This window comes from Nannospalax galili, unplaced genomic scaffold (assembly GCF_000622305.1).
Source record: "Nannospalax galili isolate Female #2095 unplaced genomic scaffold, S.galili_v1.0 scaffold54, whole genome shotgun sequence".
Classification (NCBI taxonomy): domain Eukaryota; kingdom Metazoa; phylum Chordata; class Mammalia; order Rodentia; family Spalacidae; genus Nannospalax; species Nannospalax galili.
In genome coordinates, this window is record NW_008341028.1 from 5,624,177 (window position 1) to 5,645,392 (window position 21,216).

At 49.1% G+C, this 21,216-nt stretch overlaps 1 protein-coding gene across 1 annotated transcript in view; it reads right to left on the reverse strand.

Moving 5' to 3' along the window:
• Nucleotides 1–8,952: 8,952 nt before the first annotated feature.
• The window catches only part of Igdcc3 (immunoglobulin superfamily DCC subclass member 3), a 44,471-nt gene continuing 32,207 nt past the window's right edge, over nt 8,953–21,216 (reverse strand). Inside the window, exons 3-14 of the mRNA XM_008836316.2 lie at nt 17,982–18,126; nt 17,494–17,624; nt 16,989–17,126; nt 15,390–15,548; nt 14,258–14,423; nt 13,771–14,018; nt 13,438–13,602; nt 12,979–13,170; nt 12,761–12,865; nt 11,956–12,094; nt 11,634–11,841; nt 8,953–10,903 (exon numbers count right to left, since the gene is read on the reverse strand). Coding sequence (XP_008834538.1) covers nt 10,685–10,903; nt 11,634–11,841; nt 11,956–12,094; nt 12,761–12,865; nt 12,979–13,170; nt 13,438–13,602; nt 13,771–14,018; nt 14,258–14,423; nt 15,390–15,548; nt 16,989–17,126; nt 17,494–17,624; nt 17,982–18,126 — 2,015 coding nt within the window. The 3' untranslated portion in view covers nt 8,953–10,684. The remainder of the gene's footprint in view (nt 10,904–11,633; nt 11,842–11,955; nt 12,095–12,760; nt 12,866–12,978; nt 13,171–13,437; nt 13,603–13,770; nt 14,019–14,257; nt 14,424–15,389; nt 15,549–16,988; nt 17,127–17,493; nt 17,625–17,981; nt 18,127–21,216) is intronic.

Sequence of the window (21,216 nt, forward strand, 5' to 3'; positions counted from 1 at the left end):
TCTAGTTTCTTCTTGCCATGACCAAACTGTAAATAAAGCCATTTCTATCAATTTTGTTTCCTAATTTAAGCAGCAGCAGGAGACTCGTGCCAAGTTCCTGTCCATCCAGGGCTACATAGAGAGACCTATTTCAAAAACAAACAAAAAATTTTATGAATTTAGGTGCCCCTTGTAATAACACCTGTAATGCCAGCACTAGAGAGGCTGTGGCAGGATTGTGCAGTCCAGGCTTACCTTGAACTTGTAGTTCCATGGCAGAGCACTTGCCCAGCATGCACAAGGCCAAGTTCTATCCCCAGGATCAAAAACACTTAAACATGTAGCCCCAGCTGGCCTAAAACTCACTATGTAGACCAGGCTGCCCTCGAACTCACAGAGATCCTCCTGCCTCTGCCTCCCAAGTGCTAGGATTAAAGGCGTGAGCCACCACGCCCAGCTAACTTTTAATATTAAAAAAATTTTTATGTGTATGAGTATATTGCCTGCATGTGTGTAAGTGCACCCACGTTTTGAAAAGAAGAGGGCATCAGATCCCCTGGAACTTGGGTTATGGATGATTGTTAGCTACAATGTGGGTGCTGGGAATTGAACCCAGGTCCTCTGCAAGAACAGCCAGTGCTCTTAACCACTGAGCCATCTCTCCAGCCCCCCATGACTGGCTTTTTAAAAATTTAAAAAAGTTTTTAAATTTATGTGGGTTCTGAAGATTAAAGTTAGATAGAAGCTATCTATTTCCCCATCCCAGAAAATCCACAATTTTACAAGCAGGAAGAAAAAAAAAACAAAAACAAAAAAGCCCTCAGGTTCCTAACTAGGTCCTTGCATTTCCTACCTGTGACACTTGGTGTTGGAGCCACTGTTCTCTGTAGGGAGAGTAGGTATTACCATACTGTTCATCCCAGCAGCTCCTGAAGGCTCAAAGAGCACACACATGAGCTCATGGCCAGTTGGCTCATAGCTCAGCCACAGGGGAGGCTCCATGCACTCCTGGCACCAACAGGGTCCCTCTGGGGGACAGTTGTCTCCTGTCATGGGAGATAGAGACTCCAGACTCAGTGGTCTGCACCATTTGGCTTTCCCACCTACTTCCCTGCTAGCTCTAGGACAGGGGTGCCCAGAAAGATTCCAGATGAAGGGGACATCCTGGACACATGGCTCAGATCTCTTTGTTGGTTTTCAGCAAATTAAAATTTATCCCTCAGGGAGGAAATGAGGGGTCAGTTTTTTCTTTTTTCTTTTTCTTCTTAATGGGCCCTGATAAAGGAAATGAATTGGGGTATGGGGAGGGCATCAGAAATCTGATCCACCCCTAGCTGGCTCACAAAGGTGTTGAGGGGGGAACTCCCTGCACTCTCAGAGGGGCAGCTGGGCACAGTGTGTTTTATTATATAATTAACCTTGACCCTTCTGGGTTCAAAGAGAGAGGTTAGTTGGAAATAAATCAATAGTCTGGTCTGGTCACTTCAAAGGCTACAGAACCTGCTGGAAAATTCCATGTTGTTTCAGTGTGTAAATGAAATAGGGTGTGCAATTCTTTTTGAAAGGTAGGAGGATTTTAGGTCTAAAATTGAAATTAATTGTATATCTGCTTCCTTTAATCAGGCAATCAAGTCCCTTTATTGAATGTCTTGTAGGAGGATAGGGAGAGCAGGAGAAAGCATTGTGACCTCTGTGTGACTGCTGAGCTGGATTCTAGAACAATAGGCAGCAATCCAAGCCTGGGGAGCAGTAGCAGGGTACCTTCCTTTATCACATGTCTGGAATCTATTTTTTTTTTTTCATCCCCTGGTGCTGGGATCAAACCCTCATCTCTTGTACGCTAGACAAGCACTTCACCACTGAGCTACACTCTACTTGGAGTCCTTAGGTTCACTAATCACCGTGATAACAAGAGTTTTTTATTGAGTTGCACCAGGTGCCAAGGGTTTTCCAGTTAGAGCCTCATTTGATCTCTCTTTTAAAAGATTTTATTTTTAACCATGTGTATATGTACATGTGTATGTGCATATGAATACTGGAGCCCACGGAGGCAAGAAGTATTGGATCCCCTGGAGCTAGAATTACAGGTAGGTATTAGCTGTCTATGTGGGCGTTGGGTATTGAACTCAAGTCCTCTGGAAGAGCAGTACATGCTCTTAATTGATGAGCCATCCCTCCAACTCCTTGTTTGATCTCTTAACAAACCAGCCATTTAAGTTCAGTTATGATCTGACATTGATAAGGAAACAGCTTCAGAGGTGGGTGGAAAGATCAAGTCCAGAGCTGTGTTGAGAGTTTCAAAGTCTGTTTCAATGCCAAGGCTGGAGGAATGAAAAGATCTGAGGATGATTCTTCAGTTGCTAAACATTCCCAGGCTCCATGTTCATTCTCTTTTCCTTTTTCTTTCTTTCCTTCCTTCCTTCCTTCCTTCCTTCCTTCCTTCCTTCCTTCCTTCCTTCTTTCTTTCTCTCTTTCTTTCTCTCTTCCTTTCTATTTTTCCTTCCTCTTTCTCTATATCTTTCTCTCTCATTGGTAAGAACACTAGTAGGAGATTTATTTTTACATATTTCAAAGGGTACAATAATGGTTTGTTAGCTATAAATACTGTATTATATAACAGATCCATAGCACATACTCATCTTGCATAATTTAACTTTTATATCCAGTAAGAAAAAAATTCTTTACCTCTGACTTTTCTGGTTTTTTTGAGACAGGGGTTCCCTGTAGCCCCAGCTGGCCTGGAACTCTCAATGTAGACCAGATTGGTCTAGAACTCACAGAGATCCACCTGCCTTTGGCTTCCAAGTGCTGGGATTAAATGTGTGCACCACCATGCAGGGATCATTTTTCTTTAAACATTTTCTTTATTACTTTTTGTGTATAAGTGTTTTACCTGCATGTATTAAGTGCAGCACATGTGTGCAATGCCCATGGAGACCAGAAGAAGGTGTCAGATCCCCTGGAACTGGTGTTACAGACATGGGTGCTGGGAACTGACCCAGAACTTCTGAAGAACACAAATGTTCTTAACTGCTGAGCCATCTCTCCAGCCCCAAGTTCATTTTTCTTGAGAAGTTAGGAGGTAGCTGGGACCGGAATGCAGGGCATCACCCATGTTGGGTATCCACTCTACAATTGGGCTACATAGCTACACTTCTAGTAGCTGAGATAGACTTTTTGATTTTCTTTTTTTAAAGATTTATTTATTTGGGGCTGGAGATGGTTCAGTGGTTAAGAGCACTGGTTGCTTTTCCAGAGGACCCAGATTCAGTTCCCAGCACCCATGTAGCATCTAACAACCATCCCCAACTCCAGTTCCAGAGGATCTGATGCCCTCTTCTGGCCTCCACAGGCTTTGCACATATGTATGCACTTAACATACAGGCAGGCAAAACATTCAAACACATAAAATATAAATAAGTAAGGGCCGGGCGTGGTGGTGCATGCTTTTGATCCCAGCACTTGGGAGGCAGAGGCAGGCAGATCTCTGTGAGTTAAAATAAAAACCTTTTAAGGGCTTTAGGTTGGGGCTGGAGAGATGGCTCGGGAGTTAACAGCACTTGCTGCTCTTACAGAAGACCCAAGTTAGGTTCCCAGCATCTATATCAGACAGCTCACACTCAACTATAATGGCAGCTCTGGGGAATCCAATGGCCTCTACAGGCACTGTACACACATGGACTACATACATGCAGTCAAAACACATACACATAAAATAAAAAGCTGTAATAGCAGATGTCACCATTATCATTGGGACATAAGACTTCATAGAACCTTCTTTTCTTTCCTGAGGAGATTCCAGGCTGTCTCCCCTTCTCGGTGACTCCTTTTTCACCTGGAAAGCCCTTAGACACTCAACTTTGCATAAGCATTGGCTGTGGGAATCTAGCAGTCATTCCATCCATGCATTTTTTTGACTATCTGTTTAGTGCCAGGCCCCAGACAGCAAAGGGCAGCCTTCTAGCTGCTTGGTAACCTCATGGTGCACTTCCACACCTCGATGTTTTGCTTATGCTGTGCCTTCCGTCCTCGATGCCCTTCCTGCCTTTTTCTACCGCTCTTCAAAGCCTTCCTTGTTCTAGTCTCAGCAATCACATATCATCTGTTTCTCCAGCTTGTTGCTGTTAGACATGCAAGACAGTCTTTGGATACTTGTAGTTATTTGTATTGTAAGCTTACAGAGGCTTGGCCTGTGCCTGTCTTGAAGGGCGCTAAGCACTCCTTGACTACTGTCTATGTTTAATCAGACAAGAGTGAGAATCAGTCTTGTCCCATTGACTGTAGTTCATTAGTTCCACAGGATGGCAGCAAAGCCCTCTTGTTATAGCCCTTCTCCCTAGGAGGCTGGACTTCCAGGCTGCCTGACTGGGACACTTAGCTTCAGAGAGGTGGACGGAAGCCAGAAGAGGTATAGGAAGGAGTCCCTTCTAATTCAGTTACTGCTGCTCCTGCTACTCCTCCCCTTCTTCTCCCCCCTTAGAAAAAAAAATCTATCATATGGACTGGGTGTGGTGGTGCACACCTTTAGTCCCAACATTTGGGAGGCAGAGACAGGGGGATCTCTGTGAGTTCGAGGGCAGCCTGGTCTACATAGGGAGTTCCAGGCCAGCTGGGGCTACAGGGAGACCTGTCTCAAAAAGACCAAAAAAAAAATAAAAAAATTTATCATCTATCTATCTATCTATCTATCTATCTATCTATCTATCTATCATCTATCTATCTATCATCTCTCTATCTATCATCTGTCTATCTACGTGAGTGTACATGTCACAGTGTGCCTGTGGAGGTCAGAGGACAACTTTTGAGAGTCAGTATTCTCCTTTCACCATACAAAATAAAAGATGACATGGGCTGGAGAGATGGCTCAGTGGTCAAGAGCATTTACCCTTAATCAGGATTCCTGCGGTTCCAGCAATCAGACTCAGGTAGTCAGGTTTGGTGGCAAGCACCCTTACCAGCTAAGCCATTTCACATGCTGCCTCCTGTTTTGTTTGTTTTTATTGCTGTTTTTGGGTTTTTTGGTTTGTTTGTTTTAATTTTTATTATTTTTATTTTATGTGTATGAGTGTATTGCCTATGTGTAGGTAGGTTGCACCCATGTTGTGCAATGCCCAAGGTGGTCAGAGAGGGTGTCTGATCTCCTGGAACTGGAATTACAGAAGGTCATTGGACGCCATGTGGGTGTTGTGATTCAAACTCAGGTCCTCTGCAAGAGCAGCCAGTGTGCTTAACTGTTGAACCATCTCTCCAGCCCCTTGGTGTCCCCACCCCCCTTTTTCTTTTTTCTTTTTTTCTTTTTTTTTTTTTTTTTTTGAGACAGGGTCTCCCTGTAGCCCCAGCTGGGCTGGAATTCACCATGTAGACCAGGCTGGCCTTGAACTCAGAGAGTTTTGCCTGCCTCTGCCTCCCAGTGCTGAGATTAAAGATGTGCCCCACCACATCTGGCCCCACACTCTAATATAGTCAAGGATGACCTTGAACTTCTGACCTTCCTGTCTCCATCTCCTAAGTACTAGAATTAGAGGTGTGTGCTGCCACACTCAGTTTATGTGGTGCTGGGGATTGAACCCAGGACTTCATACATGCTATGCAAGCACTCTACCTCACATCTCCAGCCCATAGATGCCCTCTTCTTGACTGTAGCCTGGTTCCCTGTGTTCAGGAAGCAATCAAATGATCTTAATATCCAGAGTCCTATCTGTCCATGGTAGGCTGGTTCGGCTGACTGCTTCATCCCCACCCTGTGGAAGGGCCCATCTCCCTCCCCCCAGGTCCTATCAACACCCTCTTCCCAGGGCTCTGGTGCTGTGCAGTTCTAAGGCCACATGTGGCCTGCCTGGTTCAGTGGAGAGCCTCCAGATAGGTATACACGGCCTGGGCTCTGGCCTCCCTGGCCCAGGCCTCTGATGACTCTGTTTACTATAGCTGTTCCTATGTCCTCACTTGTCTATCTCATGAGGAGTCAGCATTCCTCTCTGGCTGGCTCTGCCACTCTGGAGTCAGCCATCTCAGATGAATGAGGGTCTCAGGCTCCCATCAGTTATCCGGTAGCAGAAAAATCCATTTCCAGATGTTCCCAGGGTTTTGTCCCTCCATATCCCAGAACTGATCCCTCAGACCAATCTTTACTAATAATATGGATGAGTCCCCCAAATGTCATGGCACAGGAATTAAGGGCACTGCTTATCTTCTGCAGCTACCAGCAGCTCCCTTCAGCTGGGTCTCTCCTCCATGTACCCCCAGGCCACTGGATGGAGCTCTCTTGCCTCTACTCTCCTACCGTTGTCCCCTGGCTCCCATTTGTTCCCTTCATGTCCCTCCTGAGCAGGTCTGTTGTCATTTTTGAGACAGGATCTCATATATTCCAGGCTGATCTCAAACTCACTAAGTAGCTAAAGATGACCTTGAACTTCTTCTCCTGATCCTCCTGTCTCTACAACCCAAGTGCTGGGAGTGCAGGTATGTACCATGTCTGATTTATGCAACAATGATGATTGAACCCAGGACATCATGTGTGCTAACCAAAACACTCTACCAACTGAGCCACATCCCAAGTCTCTATGGGTTTTTTTGTTTTTTTTTTTTTTTTGTGTGTGTGTGTGTATGTCTATGTTGTGTGTGTGTGTGTGTGTATATGTCTATGTGTACACATGTATGTGCAGGTACACTTACACATATGTGTAGATGTAGAGACCAGAGGTGAATGTTGGGGGTTTTCTTTTGAGACAAAGTCTCTCACTGAACCCAGGACTTGCCTTTTGGGCCAGGCTGGCTGGTCAGTGAGCTCCTAGAATCCACCTGTTTCCACCTCCCCAACACTGGGATTCCAGAGCCACACTGCCACACCTGGCTTTCTCTATTTTTATTTTATTTTAATTAATTTATTTTATTTTATTTTTTATTTTTTGGCCTTTTTGAGACAGGGTCTCCCTGTAGCCCCAGCTGTCCTGAAACTCGCTATATAGACCAGGCTGGCCTCGAACTCACAGAGATCCGCCTGCCTCTGCCTCCCAAGTGCTGGGATTAAAGGTGTGTGCCACCACGCCCGGCTTTTATTTTTTTGAGATCAAGGTTTCACTTTGTAGTCCTGGCTATCCTTAAACTCAAAGAGTTTGCCTGCTTACCACCTGCCTCTGCCTCTGAGTACTGAGATTAAAGGCTTGGTCACTATGCCTGGTCCCCCGGGGTTTTTTTTGTTTGTTTGTTTTTTTGTTTGTTTTGGTCTTTTTGAGACAGGGTCTCCCTGTAGCCCCAGCTGTCCTGGAACTATGTAGACCAGGCTGGACTTGAATTCACAGAGATCCACCTGCCTCTGCCTCTGGGATTAAAGCCGTGCACCACCACACCCGGCTTCCTGTGGTTGTTTTTAAAACATGTCCAAATGTTCCTTGACCCTCTTCCTATTGGTGGAATTGAATTCCCCTCAAATTCCTTCAGTATGACCAACCTTCATGATTTGTTTTAATGAACAGAATGACACAGTATTGTGTCACTAGGTCTACTTTAGAGATCCTGTCATACTTGCCACCTGGCTCCCTCTCTGTTTGTGGAACCCAGCCACCATGCTCATGCAGCTGGGGCCACAGGGAAGTGCCTCTGACAGTGTGTATTAACCACCAGACATGGGAGTGGGAAGCCTCCAGCCTCCACCTTTGAGTTGTGCTAGCTGCTGCCATGAAGAACAGAAAGAGCTGCCCACTCCCAGCCCTGCCAGACCACAGCTCGTGGGCAGAGCAGGTACCTTGTTAAAGAACCTTACAGAGCATGGGGTAGTCAGAACAGTTTCAAGCCTTGGCTACTACCACCTTCTGCCCAAGGATGGTGGATGGAATGGACAGGGGATGGGGGCTCTTCAGCCAGCAGCTTCTAGGCTGTGCACCATCTCAGCACCCAGACTGCAGCCAGGCCACTCAGCTCCAATACTTATTTCTGCTAACTTTTACTTATTGGAACCTGCCCCTTTTTTGCCTTATTCCAGCTCAGAGCCTTGTGATAGTTGTGATTTGTGTTCAGTTTACATACAGATAGATACATGTTTTTAACAGTCCCCGGCATCTCTTTAAGGATGTACTATCATCTTGAACTCGGGGGGGGGGCGGGGGGGTTGGGGACTGATCCACTCTCCAATCTCTTCAGGGTCTGCTTGATCCTCCTTGGGTGGCCCTTGGGCAGATGGTGGTGCTGAAAATCCCTTTGTGTGTCAAAGCTGTAAAAAGAAAAGTGGAATGCCATGTCTGCATCCTGGCTAGTTCTTGCCTCTAGGATAATCAGGGCAAGTCCAGAACCTTCTTCAGATTTAAGACAGGTCTCACATGAGCTTCAGGCTTCTCTTTCTTTTTTCTTCCTCCCTCCCTCCCTCTCTCTGAGACAGAATCTTTTTTTTTTTTTTTTTTTTTTTTTTTTTTTTTGGTCTTTTTGAGACAGGGTCTTCCTGTAGCCCTAGCTGGCCTGGAACTTGATATGTAGACCAGGTTGGACAGATCTCGGAGAGATTAGCCTGCCTCTGCCTCCTGAGCACTGGGACTAAAGGCCTGTGCCACCACACCCAGCCTTCTGAGACAGAATCTTATGTAATCCAGACTGGCCTCTAACTGAGGATGTCCTTGAATTTCTGATCCTCTTGCCTCTACCTCCAGAGTGTTGGGATTACAGGCATGCACTACCATGCCTGATTTATGCAGTCCTGGGGATTGAACCTGGGGCTTCATGCATACTAGACAAGTACTCTACCACATCCACACCCCCTCTCCTTTCTTGAGTCTGTACAAAATAGTAGAGATGGTAGTCATTGGCTCAGCTACCTCATAAGTCTATATAAGGACACATGATCTGCCCACATTATACCTCATATTGTACAGAGGATTTGGCTATCATTATCCCATGACCCTTTGAGGGTCTTTCCTACCAAATATGCCCCCAATGCCCCAGAATCCAATACAGTATCAAAAAACTCAAGGTTCACTTTGGCAATAGGATTTTTATTCAGTTAAAGTGAATAAACTATGACAAACCAAGTCAGGCCAGGAGGCCTCCAGGCCCCTCATGCCCCAGCCCCCCTCCCAAAGGAGAATGGGACTTCACAGAGAAGCCACATAGAGGACACAGCCTCAGAGTGGGCAGACCCCTGGCATCCACTTAGTACTTGAGAGAAGGGACGGAATGCCCTTCCTAAGTCCAGGTGGACATGACTAGTTTTCTAGGGAAACACCACAGGTTCTACCTTCTTCAGCTAATTACCTAAAGTTTAGGGTGGGCTGTCCCTAGAGGGTTTGGGGTCAGGGACTTTATGCTCTAATTTCATTCTTAAGGAATACGCTTATTTTTTTTTTTTTTCTTAAAAAAAAGTTTTCCTTCGGCTATTTAAAAAAATGTTTCTGAGTGTAACCAAAAATAGGTATTTGTTTCCTTGTTTTTTTTTTTTCTTTCTTTCTTTCTTTTTTCTTTTTACCTAAGTAGTTCAAAGAACAATACAACAGAAAAGAGAATAAAACGTAAACACACCTCATATAAAAATAACTCCTGGCCACCCCTGCTGACTGGACGGTAGTACCAGCAGGTAGGTCAGGTTACTTGGGTCCCATGATGGAGAAAGCAGGGGTGCCTCTGTGGGGGTGCACCCACCTCCACGCACACATCCCCACCACACGCAGTACATTCCAGGGACGGGGCTCTGTGTCTGGGTAGAACAGGCGGCAAACCTCGGGATGACATCTCATCCTCCCCAGGCCCAGGTAGGGAGGACTATAGATATCCCAATGGCCAGTGGGTTGGCTAGGAGGGTCAGAGCAGGGGTGGACTGACACAGGAGATGTAGCACAGGTGATGTCTGGGGAAGTGATTAGTTTGGGACAATCTATACTTCAAGGAACAACTTTCCTTTTGTTTTTGGCTTGTTTCACATTTTCTCTCTGACCAATTTCATCTTTACTTCTATAGGCCCCTCTGGTCACTTAGCATCAGTCACCTCTCCTGTGGGCAAGGCAGGAAAGGCTGGGGGAGAACAAGGGCCGGAAGGAAGGTCCAGTGACAACACAGGCCCACACGAAGGGCCTTGAGGCTTGAGGTAGACAGTTTCTTTCACACTTGGAAATGGGACAGATTTTTTTTTCTTCCTTTTTTCTATTTTTTTCGTTTTTTTCCTTTTTCCTTTTGCTCTGGGCAACAATATGGGATGGGGGGCCCATAAGAGGGCTTGAGGTAGGAGTACATTCGGGCTCTGTGGAGCAGGGGGCTGAGGCTACAGCCCCACTATCCCCAAGGACATTCATTCCGGCTGAGGTAGGTGCTGAGAGCCAAAACAACTAAAAACCATCCTGAGAAAATAAGGTCAGAGCAGGGTGACAGCATCAGAGGCCCAGCCACAGCAGGGACATATTTTTGGAGTCTAATTTACCTTCCTTTCTCTCTCTCTCTTCTTTCTCTGTCTCTTTATGACTTTTAAGTTTTGATTTTTAAAGGAAAATTTTTGTTCAGTTCGAAGTCATATGGATAGCAGGCATTGGCGAGGGAACATTAGCCTGGGCAGCGGAGGAACCTTCCTGCAGGGATTCACCAGCTCCTGGGGAGTTGACAACCCTGCTTTTTAGTCAACCTAAAAGCACTGGTGAGCTCCTAGGACCATCTGAATCCTGTGGTATAGGAGAAACCTTGCCTTTGACCTGAGAAGGAGGGGGCTGCCCCTCTGGACCCCGCTGGATGCTGGCTACTATCTTGAGTGAGCTGTCTGAGAAGCTGTGGCTGCAGGAGACTGGGTTGCCTGTCCTTCACTGAGGAGGCCTGGGTCTACATCCTGGGGCGATGGGACAGGCACAGGGCCTGCACAGGCAGTCTTGGCTTCTATTGTTCTCCTTGCCACAAGATTGAAGCCTTGAAGTGGCACCATGGAGAGCTGGGTCTCCTCATACAGGACAGGGGCTGTGGGATCCTGAGGGGAAAAGGGTCAGACACAGGAGTCAGTAAGTACCGGGACCAGAGGCAGACTTCATTCCATCCCAGGATGCAGGTCCAGCAGGTATGTCCAACCTTTTGACAATGTTATACACTGTCATCTACAAAGTTCATGCTGGAGAACCTTGCAATCAAGTCTCACTCACACACACACACACAAATCTCTTTTTCTTTTTTGAGACAGAGTCTCACTGTGTAGCCCTCACTGGCCTAGAACTGGCCTCCAATTTACAGAGATCTGCCTGTTTCTCCCTCCTGAATGCTGAGATTAAAGACATGTGTCACCACCCCCAGAATCATAAATTTTTTTAAAGACATTATCTCATGTAGCCCAGGCTAGCTTCAAACTCTCTATGTAGCCAAGGATGGTATTAGAATTCTGATTCTCCTGCCTCTACCTCCTGAGTGCTGGAGATTACAGATAAGTGCCATCACACCCAGTTTATCATAATATTTAAAGTAAATTTGTAATTTTGAATTGGGCCATATTCATAACTATGAATATGGCTGCCATGTGGCCCACAGGCTGCAGGTTGGATGTGCCTGGCTCTCTCCAGGCCTCCTAGCCCTACTTAGGACCCAAAGAGCAGGACTGACCAGCAGTTGGATGCCCCAAGAAAATCTTGACCTGTAGCCAAGATGAAGGGAGGGCAAGATGGAATACGGTCAGAGTCTGAGGGAGATAGGTTGGAGGAGTGTGTACTCACAGAGGGCCTGGAGCCAGGCTGCCCAGCTGACCCAGCTGGGGGGAATAGCTGCTCCAACTCCTTGGCATCCACATGCTTCTGGCCACGGCGTAGCTGGCCCCGTTCTCCTCGGCCTGCCCCATTCAGTGCCAGGATGCCAGGATCCCTCTGGCTCCTGGGTTCCTGGGGTGGGGAGAGCTGGTTTTCCACATCCTTACATAGGAGGACCCTAAGGGGTGAACCAAGTGTTAAGGGAGCACCTTAGGGGATAGAGACAGAGGGCTGAGGCCCCAGCTCTGCCCTCTTCCCCAGCAGCAGCTCCACCCCAGGCCCTAAGACCCACCTGCCCCTTTGGCCAAACAGGAGGAAGAGGACACAGAAGATGATGCAGGTGACTCCAATATGGATACCGATAATGATGCCTGTAGTAGATGTCTGATTGGTGGTTTCTTCCTTCCGGCAATCACATGGGGGACTCAAGGCTGGGGAATAGTTGGGGCTGCAGCTCATCTGGCCTGAAGCATCCCCAAACTCCCCAGCCTGTTCCCTCAGCTGGACCCCTTTGACTTTTCCGTTAGGACCCCAGCACAACTTTTCAGTTCTTTCTATCCAGTCACAGAGCACCAACTTTGTGCCAGATCCTGGGACTAGCAATATTTATTTATTTTAAGACAGGGTCTCATGTAGTCCAGGACTCAAACTTACTATGTATCAGAGGATGATCTTGAACTCCTGATCTTCCTGCCTCTACCTTCTGAGTTCTGGGATTATAGGCACCATACTTGGTTTATGTAGTACTGGGGATGGAACCTAGGGCTTTGTATATGCTAGACAAGCACTTTACAAAATGAGCTACATCCCCAGCCAGGACTAGATGCACTTTATTTTGTTTTATGGAGTTTCATCCTTGCCATAGTTTTATCAAGTAAGTATCATTAACCGTTTTATAGTGGAAAAATACTGGGGTTGAGAGAAGTTAAGCAACTTGATTAAGGTCACACAGCTGAAATGCTGCACATAAGCTTTAAGATTGTGTCTAAGCTGTGTGCTTGAGGCCTCAGTTACTGTCCTCCTTCCTACCTAGCCTGCTTCGCACCTGTTCTCCCTGCCTGCCAGGCTGCAGCCCATATCCTACTCCCAGTTCTTACCTGTCCTCTCAGAGGCTCCCCTCAAAGACACAAAGCGAACTGTGGCATTTCCATCCCCATGCTGATTGTAGGCAAGCAGCTTCACCTCATACACAGTGCTGGGGTCTGCAGGAGGTAAGGCTACTGAACACCTTCCCTGTCCTCACCAGGATCCCACCCCTGCATACCACCTCCTGGCCCTAGCACCACAGCCTGGTCCCATGCTCTGCAGGTCTCACCGAGCTGGCTGAGGTTGTAGGAGGAGACAGTCCCAGGGACCAAGATGGGGCCGGTGAAGGAGACTGCGCTGGCTGGGCGATAAAACAACTTGAAGCCCCCGTTGTGCTGGGCCAGCTGTGGCCAGGGCTTCCACAGTAGCTGCAGGGAGGAGCTGCCCAGCACCCGTACTGACAACGAGGGTGGGGCAGGGGCTGCAGGTAGAGGGTCAAGATGTGAGCAGTCAGTCGAAGCTCTAGCTTTCCATCTTCCACCTGTGACCTAGCACCCAGGAGCCTGACAGCTCTCTGACCACAGTGTAGGACATGTCCTTGCTCAAACAACCCCTTTCCATGAATTAGAATTTCCCCTTCCTCTCAGTACATACATCCAGTCCCTATTTAGCCTCAGGGCCAGGCACCTTGTACAGGTGGTTGTGTTCCTGAGAGTCTGTAGTTTTGCAGTCCACGCTCCAGACTTACCTTCACCCAGGGTGCTGGCCAGGGTGGGGACAGAGGCTAAACTGGCCCCCCTTGGTGTGTAGGCCTTGATGTAGAAGCTGTAGGCTGTGGAGGGCTCAAGGTCTCTCACCAGGTGCTGAAAGGTGCTCTTGCTGACTGCTTCCTGATATTCCAGCTTGGGTGAGTCTGGGAGGCAGAGTGGGGCCAGGGAATATTAAGAGATAGAAAGGAGCCTTGGCAGCAAAGGGCAGAATGGAAAGGAAGATGTTGGGTCATGATGTATATGGTTCAGAGAGCTAGCTAGCTACAGGAGTGAGGGCAGGTGGCACAGCACTCCTGATGTTCACTACCCACCAGCAACTTTCCTGATGTGCAGGACGTAGCCAATGATCTCCTTGGTATGGGCCAGGGGCTCACTCCAGGACACTCGAACCTCAGTGGAGGACACAGAAACAGCTCGAACATTGCGTGGGGGGCCGGGCAACCCCTCGTCCCATAGCACGGTCAACCTGGCGCTGGCTTGTGATGAGCCAGCAATGTTCTCGGCCACGCACTGGTAAATGGCCTCATCTTCAGGACCAACTCCAGAAATGCTCAGTGTGCTGCAGGGGAGGGAGAGCCTCAGGTCCCCTTCTCAGGGCATTCCCAGAGGTCAGCCATACCTCCCATCTGAGAAAAGGAGAAACCAGGCTCCTCCAAGAGACAAATGCCTGGCCTGAGCAAGGCTTGTCTACACATGAGTGGCAGACAGGCCTGGGACACAAACCTGAGTCCCCAGACTCATTTCAGACTACTGTTTCTCCCCCCAGACAACATTCCAACACATAGCACACATACACACCTGTTATTGTTCTTGAGCCTGACATGGCCTCCTGGTCCCAGCACCTGTCCATTCTTCAACCATGTGACATGAGGGGGTGGCTCACCTTGAGCTTGGCAGGTGAACATGGCTGTGGTCCCAGCTGGCCTGGAGATTGACTGAGGATGCTGGACAAACTCTGCTGGGGCTGAATGGGAACAGAGAAGCATGTAGAGACATGAAGGTCAGGTGGAGAGGGACAGGGACTGCCATGAGGGACAGTCATAAATGAAAGGATGAGAAAGAAGACACAGTAGGTCAGAGAAGGCTCCTCTAGGTGGGTCAAGAGAGGCCTACCTCTCTCATTCTTCTACCCCAAGCATCCTGGAAGAAGACTCCATCTTAAGGACTATTTAAAAGACTGATATCTGTATCCAAAAGCAATCAAGCCAAGCTCACTGTTCAGGAAATTGTTAAATAAATAAATGTGCTAATAGGGCTGGCTGTACCTCCAAGGCTGCAATGACAGGAGATGGATAAGGCCCCCCCTCCAGTTCCATTTTCCTCCAATCTCTGGCCTCAAGCCTCTATTAACACCCAAGAATGAAATATTCCATCACATGGAATATCATCATGTGGACAGATTAACAGCACATAGTGTGCTAAACAAATAGCACCTAAGTTCCTAATTCTCTATTTCCCATCCTCACTCCTGCACTGTGGGAGGGACAACCAGGAGAAAACCCTGGAAATGGAAATCAGGACCAGCTGAGGGTCCCACATCTTATGGGTGAGGTGGGAGCTGCCATGTGAGAGGGAAATGACAGGTGCACTGGCGCGTACAGGCAGACAGGTGTGAGCACGGAAGTGCCACATGTGCGAATGAAATGGTTCCATGGGGAGGGACAACCTACTGAGATCAGAAAGTGGCGGTGCCTCCCAGGTTGGAGGGGTGGCCAGCACCTGCAGGGTACACAGGTTGTAAGTTCCAGGTGCCAGAACCCATGTTCTTGGGAAAGAACTGCTATCTTTGGCTGGCACAGGGCTTATGAGTAAGTGGTGAGGGACAGGGCTAGTGTAAGGACAACAGGCAGCTGGGGTGATAGAAAGTTCTGGGCTCTGACATAGGCCACAGATGCTGAGAGGGCAAGAGAAGGGCTTAGCTACTCCATACCTTGTACCACCAGCCGACCCTGGGCTGTCCTCCTCACCCGGGTACCAGGCCTGTTGGCTGCACAGACATAGACACCTGAGTGCTGGACAGTCACATCTGAGATGATGAGGTTTCCTGTGCCCAGTACCTGGATGCCCTCTACCCCGATGGGGCGGCCATCTGCAATAGAAGTCGAGGCAAACAAGTAGTGTCAGGAGAGCGGAAGACTAGGAAGCATGGAACATTCCAGTGGGTTCAACCCTCCACTAGACTTTCAGAAAGTGCCAGTCTGTTTCTGGCACCTTCCCTCCCCAAAAGTACAGAACAATATAGAAGACTCCAGGCCAGCAGCAGGGACAAGGGTCCTGATTCTAGCAAGATCACTGGCTCTTTTTTTTCCTGAGACCGGATCTCACTATATATATAGCCCCAGGCTGGCTTTGAACTTGAGATCCTCTTGCCTCAGCCTCCTAAGTGCTAACCTTATAGTCCCTTCTCCAGTAAATCCATAAAGGATTTGTCTTTGGTTTTTGTTTGTTTATTGGTTTGTTTGTTTGAGACAGGGTCTCCATGTAGCCCAGCTAGCCTGGAACTAACTATATAGACCAGGCTGGTCTTGATGTTATAGAGATCCACTTGCCTCTGCCTCCAGAGGCCTGGGATTAAAAGTACTCGTCTCTGTAAAGGATTTGAATTTGATCATTTGTAAGCTCCATGGTTGAATAGCCATTCCACTCTGAGATGGTTAGTCACGTGCTCATTAATGCAAAGGCTCTGAGAAGTCTCACAGCAAAGGGCCCTGGTTAACTCTGTTCCCCAATCTTGTTAGGCCACTCAGCCAGTCTTTCTCTCATGATAGACCATGCTTTGGGAAATGATGGACCAGATGGCTTTATAGTGCCTAGTGGCTCCTGATGGTAAGGCTACTCTTTTCGGCCTCTCCCAGGAACCTGGACCCTCCCCCCACCCCAGGATCAGATTAGCTCAGTCAGAACACAAGGAGACAGCTCCCCATTCAGGCCCTGAAGTGGTGAAATCTACTCCATTATCCCACAAGGCCCCTCCTTCCCCCAACTCTCAGCTGCTACAGTGTGGCACAGTCTCCTTGTGAATGCCACCCCACCCCACCCCTCCAGAGGTTCCTTCCCCCAGTGACCTTTCTGCTCAGATTAGTGGCCCATCTGCACCCTTTCACTGCTTCCTTCAGCTGCCTAGGGATTCAGGCTGGGGGGACTTGGGAGCAAGCAAACCTGGGGGTAGGGAGGCAGAGCAAGGGTGGGAAGCCTGCTGAGAATTTGGGGGGCTGAGTATTGCATACTAGGGATGTGTCCAGGGTACAGAGAGTGGGATAAGTAGGACTGGGTGCTGAGGGTTCAGAAGGTTCTGGGGGTGGGAAGGGGGCTGGGTAAGGACTGTCTGGACCTGGTAACCCAGGGAGCTAAGCCAGCCCCTGCTGGGGGAGCGAGAATGCAACAGCAGGCTGACCTTTGGGAAACTCAGCCCCTCCCCAGGCCACAGGGTGGAGAATAAACACAATTCAAAGTCCCCCAAAGCTGGGTGAGACCATGAGACCAGCCCTCCCAGGGGGTGGGAGGGGCAGGGGCTATGGATGAGGCTCACCCAGGCGGCTCCAAGACACAATGGGGCGCGGGTTGCCCGTAGCGACACACTCTAGCACTGCGGTCTGGTGCACTGTCAGGGTGAGGTTCTCAGGCCCCACAAGGATGGTGGGCTCCTTGTAGGCCCCAGAGCCTGAGCCTGGGAGAAAAAAACACATTTCCTCACTTCAGCTGGGAGCTCTTCTACTTCCTTAGCCCCACCCATGACATATATCATTCCCAAACCAGGTCATGAGGGCAGGGAGATACTGGGGAACCCGAGTCCTCACATCACCCTTTCATTCCCATCAGTAAAAGGCCTCCGGCAGGGGGGGAAAGCCTAGGGAATCACTCGGGATGCCCTTCCTAAGAAGAGAGGCTAAGGAAAGAGGGCCAGGGACCAGCCTTAGGGGCCTTCAGTTTGTGCCCAGGAGGCCTTCCATATTCACTTGGTTGACCTGGGTTAGGGGAGGAGTAGGTCAGCTGGGATGGCTGAGGGAAGAACTAGGCAAGCCAAAGGACCTCACCTGACACAGTAAGCCTAGCCCCATGGCTGACTCTCACACTGGCAATGTTGGAAGCCACACAGTGGAAGACACCACTGTCCTCAGCCCGTAGTCCTGTGATCTGCAGGACCCCCTTTGGCAGCAATGTGTACCTGTTAGGGGAAAGGCACGGTTGACTACCACCATAGCCACTGGAACCTGGAGCCATAGGAATACAAACCAATGGGCCACTCTCCCAGTCAGACAGTTGTGATTACAGACTAGATATACTCCCAGGTGGATATACTTCCTTGTAACCTTGACAATAACCCCACACAGTCTTCACACACACTTCCATAAGTCTAGAATCTGGGCCTAGTAAACCACATGGACCCACAGTACTAATGGCAGCTTCATAAATATCACTGTCCCAGGTTGGGGGCACTAGTGGCACCCACAGAGCTGCCACAGTCTTCATCCAAAGCCAGTGTTTGGGCCAGCCCCTCTTGTCCTTCCTACAAGAGGCTCACCTCTCATTGTCTGTGTCAATGGGGACTCTGTTCTTCTCCCATGTGATTAGGGGCTTGGGAAGCCCATGAATTTGGCACTGGAAGCGGGCTACTCCACCCTCTTCACCCACAGTGGCCTGGGGGTGCACGTGGAAGTCTGACATGGCTGTGGAAACAGAAGGGGGACGGAAAGGTAAGGCATACTGCAGAGGTGCATGGAAGAGAAGGAGGTGGGGGTTCACCCACAGAGGGACAGACTTCTTGCAGCTGGCAGAGGCAGGACAGTAGCTTAGGGGGCATTTCAGCCTTTCCCTTAGCTTTCTTGGATAGGAACCCAACCCAACCCTCCCCACCCCCACAGAGATGGTATAGTCTTTAAGATGCCTGGGAGGGGAGACAACATTGTCATCTACGAAGTTCACAATGAAGAATCATGCAATCAAATCACAACAAACTAAAACAAAAACAAAACAAAACAAAACTCAATGTTTAAGTTCATAATTTGCATTGGGCTATCATAGCTACCGTTGGCCACATGCACCCCTTAGGCCACAGGTTGGACATGCCTGGTAAACCAATTCCAAATGATAAAGTTCTAACAAGGAATCCTTGGGTGGTGGGAGGCTTTCCTGGGAGACAAGGGTCCCCCAGAGCTGACCAATGAAAGACATTCAGAGATGAGTACTCACTTGGTCCCAAGTTGGCTACCACCTTTCAGCAACTATCAGATTTGATAAACTCCCACTGCCATATAGAAGACCTGAATAACATGTTACACTTTACAGAATTGGAAACAGGCCCAGAGGGGACTGGTTCATCCGCTGTCACCTAGCAGGGACACAGCAGCTTTGTCAGACCCTGGTTTCCAGGGCCTAGTGTTTTGTTTTGTTATTTGTCCTTCCTCATCCTCACTCCCTACATGCAGTTTCCACCAGCACCCCAAGAGGGTGGTGTATTCATGCAAGGTGATAGGCCTCTCAGAACTGTCAAACCTACCAATCTACATTTCAATGTGTCATAAATATTCAGAGCCCCCCCCCCCCTTTGGGGATCAGAACTCAAACTCTGATCAACAGAGACCCTGGCAGAGGAGCCATGGTGCTCCCCCTACCACCACCACCCCCAGCTGGTTAAGTGTTCTGCCCACTCTGTTCCCACCCTGAATCAGGCCCCACATTGGCAATATAGGGAAGGGCCCCTCCCATGCAGGCTCCTAGCTTCAGCACCAGGATTGAAATTTCATTAAAATCCACTTTGCTTCAAGTGCAGGAAGGCGGTACACCATCTGTCCAGGCCACAGCCCCTCCCCTCCGGCACTCCATCAATTGGGACAGTGGCTCCTTCCCTCCCAGAAAGAGGCCTACCCACAGCAGCAGGGACTCTGGAGCTTGTCACTGGCTGGCCAAGCTCTGGGCTCCCTGGTGTGCCTGGGCAGCCCTCCTTGTGGCCCCCTCAGTCCATACGCCTGTTCTGGGCTCCAGGGCGGCTCAGTAGCTAGAAAGGATGAAAGGATGAGGACATGCCTTTGTGCCTTTCCCCCAAGAGTCTCTGGGGGCTGGCTCCTTTGTGGCCATTCTCCATGTCATTTGCATGTAGTTCATTTAATATATACATGCATAAAAATTCCCTGCCCTGCCTCCTCCTCTCTGATGACCTGGGAGTATGGTGGATGGGTGTACAAAGCTTCTTGTACAAGTGTTCAGGGCTGGGCATTTGCTGGGAAGCTCAACTGTCTCCTGTATGTGGCCTGTCTCCATCTAGACAGAAATGGGGGTTTGAATCTGCCAGTTAAAATGGCTGGTGTGCGATTCTGGTGTTGTATGGGTAATCAATCATGAGTGTCTCCATGTGGGTAGAGGTGTTGTGGACAGGACTTTGGGGCCCAGGTTTGCAGGCGAGGGCAAGTGGTCCAGCTGGAGCTCCATCAGGTTTGATGAGAGGATTTCCCCTGAGAGCTCCCAGAGGTCAGCCTTCCCTGTGTCAGGCCAAAAGCTGTGTTTGGTCAAAAGCCTGCAGGTCAACCTAAGGCTTAGTGGTGCAGGCTGAGGGGTCTCTAGGGCTCTCAACCTCCAGAAAGGTAAAGGTGGAAGGAGGACTGAGGGGTAGAGAAGGTACCCAGGCTCCTGGGTCGCTGTCAGTACTCCCCCACTCATCCAGACCCTGCCCATGTGGGAGCTTGGGAGCTGCCTGCCCCCTCCTCTCTCCAGCTGGAGAGGAGCTGCAGCCCCCCAGAGACCTAGGGCGGGGACTAATGGCTCTACTGACTGCAGATGCCTCCTCATTAAGAAAGCAAGCCTTTTGTGTTTCTAGCCCCTAGTCTGGACTCCCTGGAGGCCCTAAAGCTAGGAGTTGGCCTGAAGAGAAACACATAGAAAGGGTTGCTTCTTCTCTGGTCTGGGTGCTGGGATGGAGGAGTCTGGCCTTTACTGGTCAGCCCTCCTCAACCCCCACCCCCAAGGAATCTACTACCACTGCAGGGTTGAATGCAGGGATGCTGGGGAGGCATGCCAGCCCTGGAAGGGGTTGGACTAGGAGCCAGTCTGATAGTCCTCACAGCACTGTGGTCCTGGGACCCCTAAAAGTCCCAGGTGCTCCTTCCCTGCCCTCACTACCTTCCATCAGAGCAGCTCCTTGTTGTTCCTATGGACTCAACTGGCAAGTCAGCTGCACACTTAATCTGCAGGGCAGCTTTGCATGTCTAAAAATACCTGAGAACCACTTTGAAGTGAATCTTTTTGTTTTACATAGGGGAAATTGAGGTCTGGGCCTTCTGCTGGGTGCTCCTTAGTACTCCAGCCAGTTTCTTCTCTCTCCAAGGCTAGGAAAGTCCATAGCAGACTACATGTTGAACCAGTGTTTTCCTGACAGCTGGAGGGAAGGTCATGAACAGAGGGCTTGATTCTTTAACCTCACCCCAGGAGTTCAGCTGGCCTGCCATCCCTATCACTAGAGGCTCCTGTTTCTCTTTTCTTCATGCCCTTCCTTAATCTTTGGTCAGTCCCAGGGCTTGCTGAAAGACTTGGTTATGTAGTATGAATAAAGGGGTAGATGAGGTACCCTTCAGAACCCTTGAGGTTCTGCTCCCACCTGTCACCACAATCTCCAGGCCAGCGAGCCTACTCAATTTAGCTGGAGTCCTGGAACCTTCCACTCACTCCTGGCTCTCAAGTGAGGTAGGAAATTCAGTCTTTCAGGCCCCTCTAGTCTCAGGGTAGAATGTATTTGGTTGACAGGTCTTTTTTTTTTTTTTTTTTGG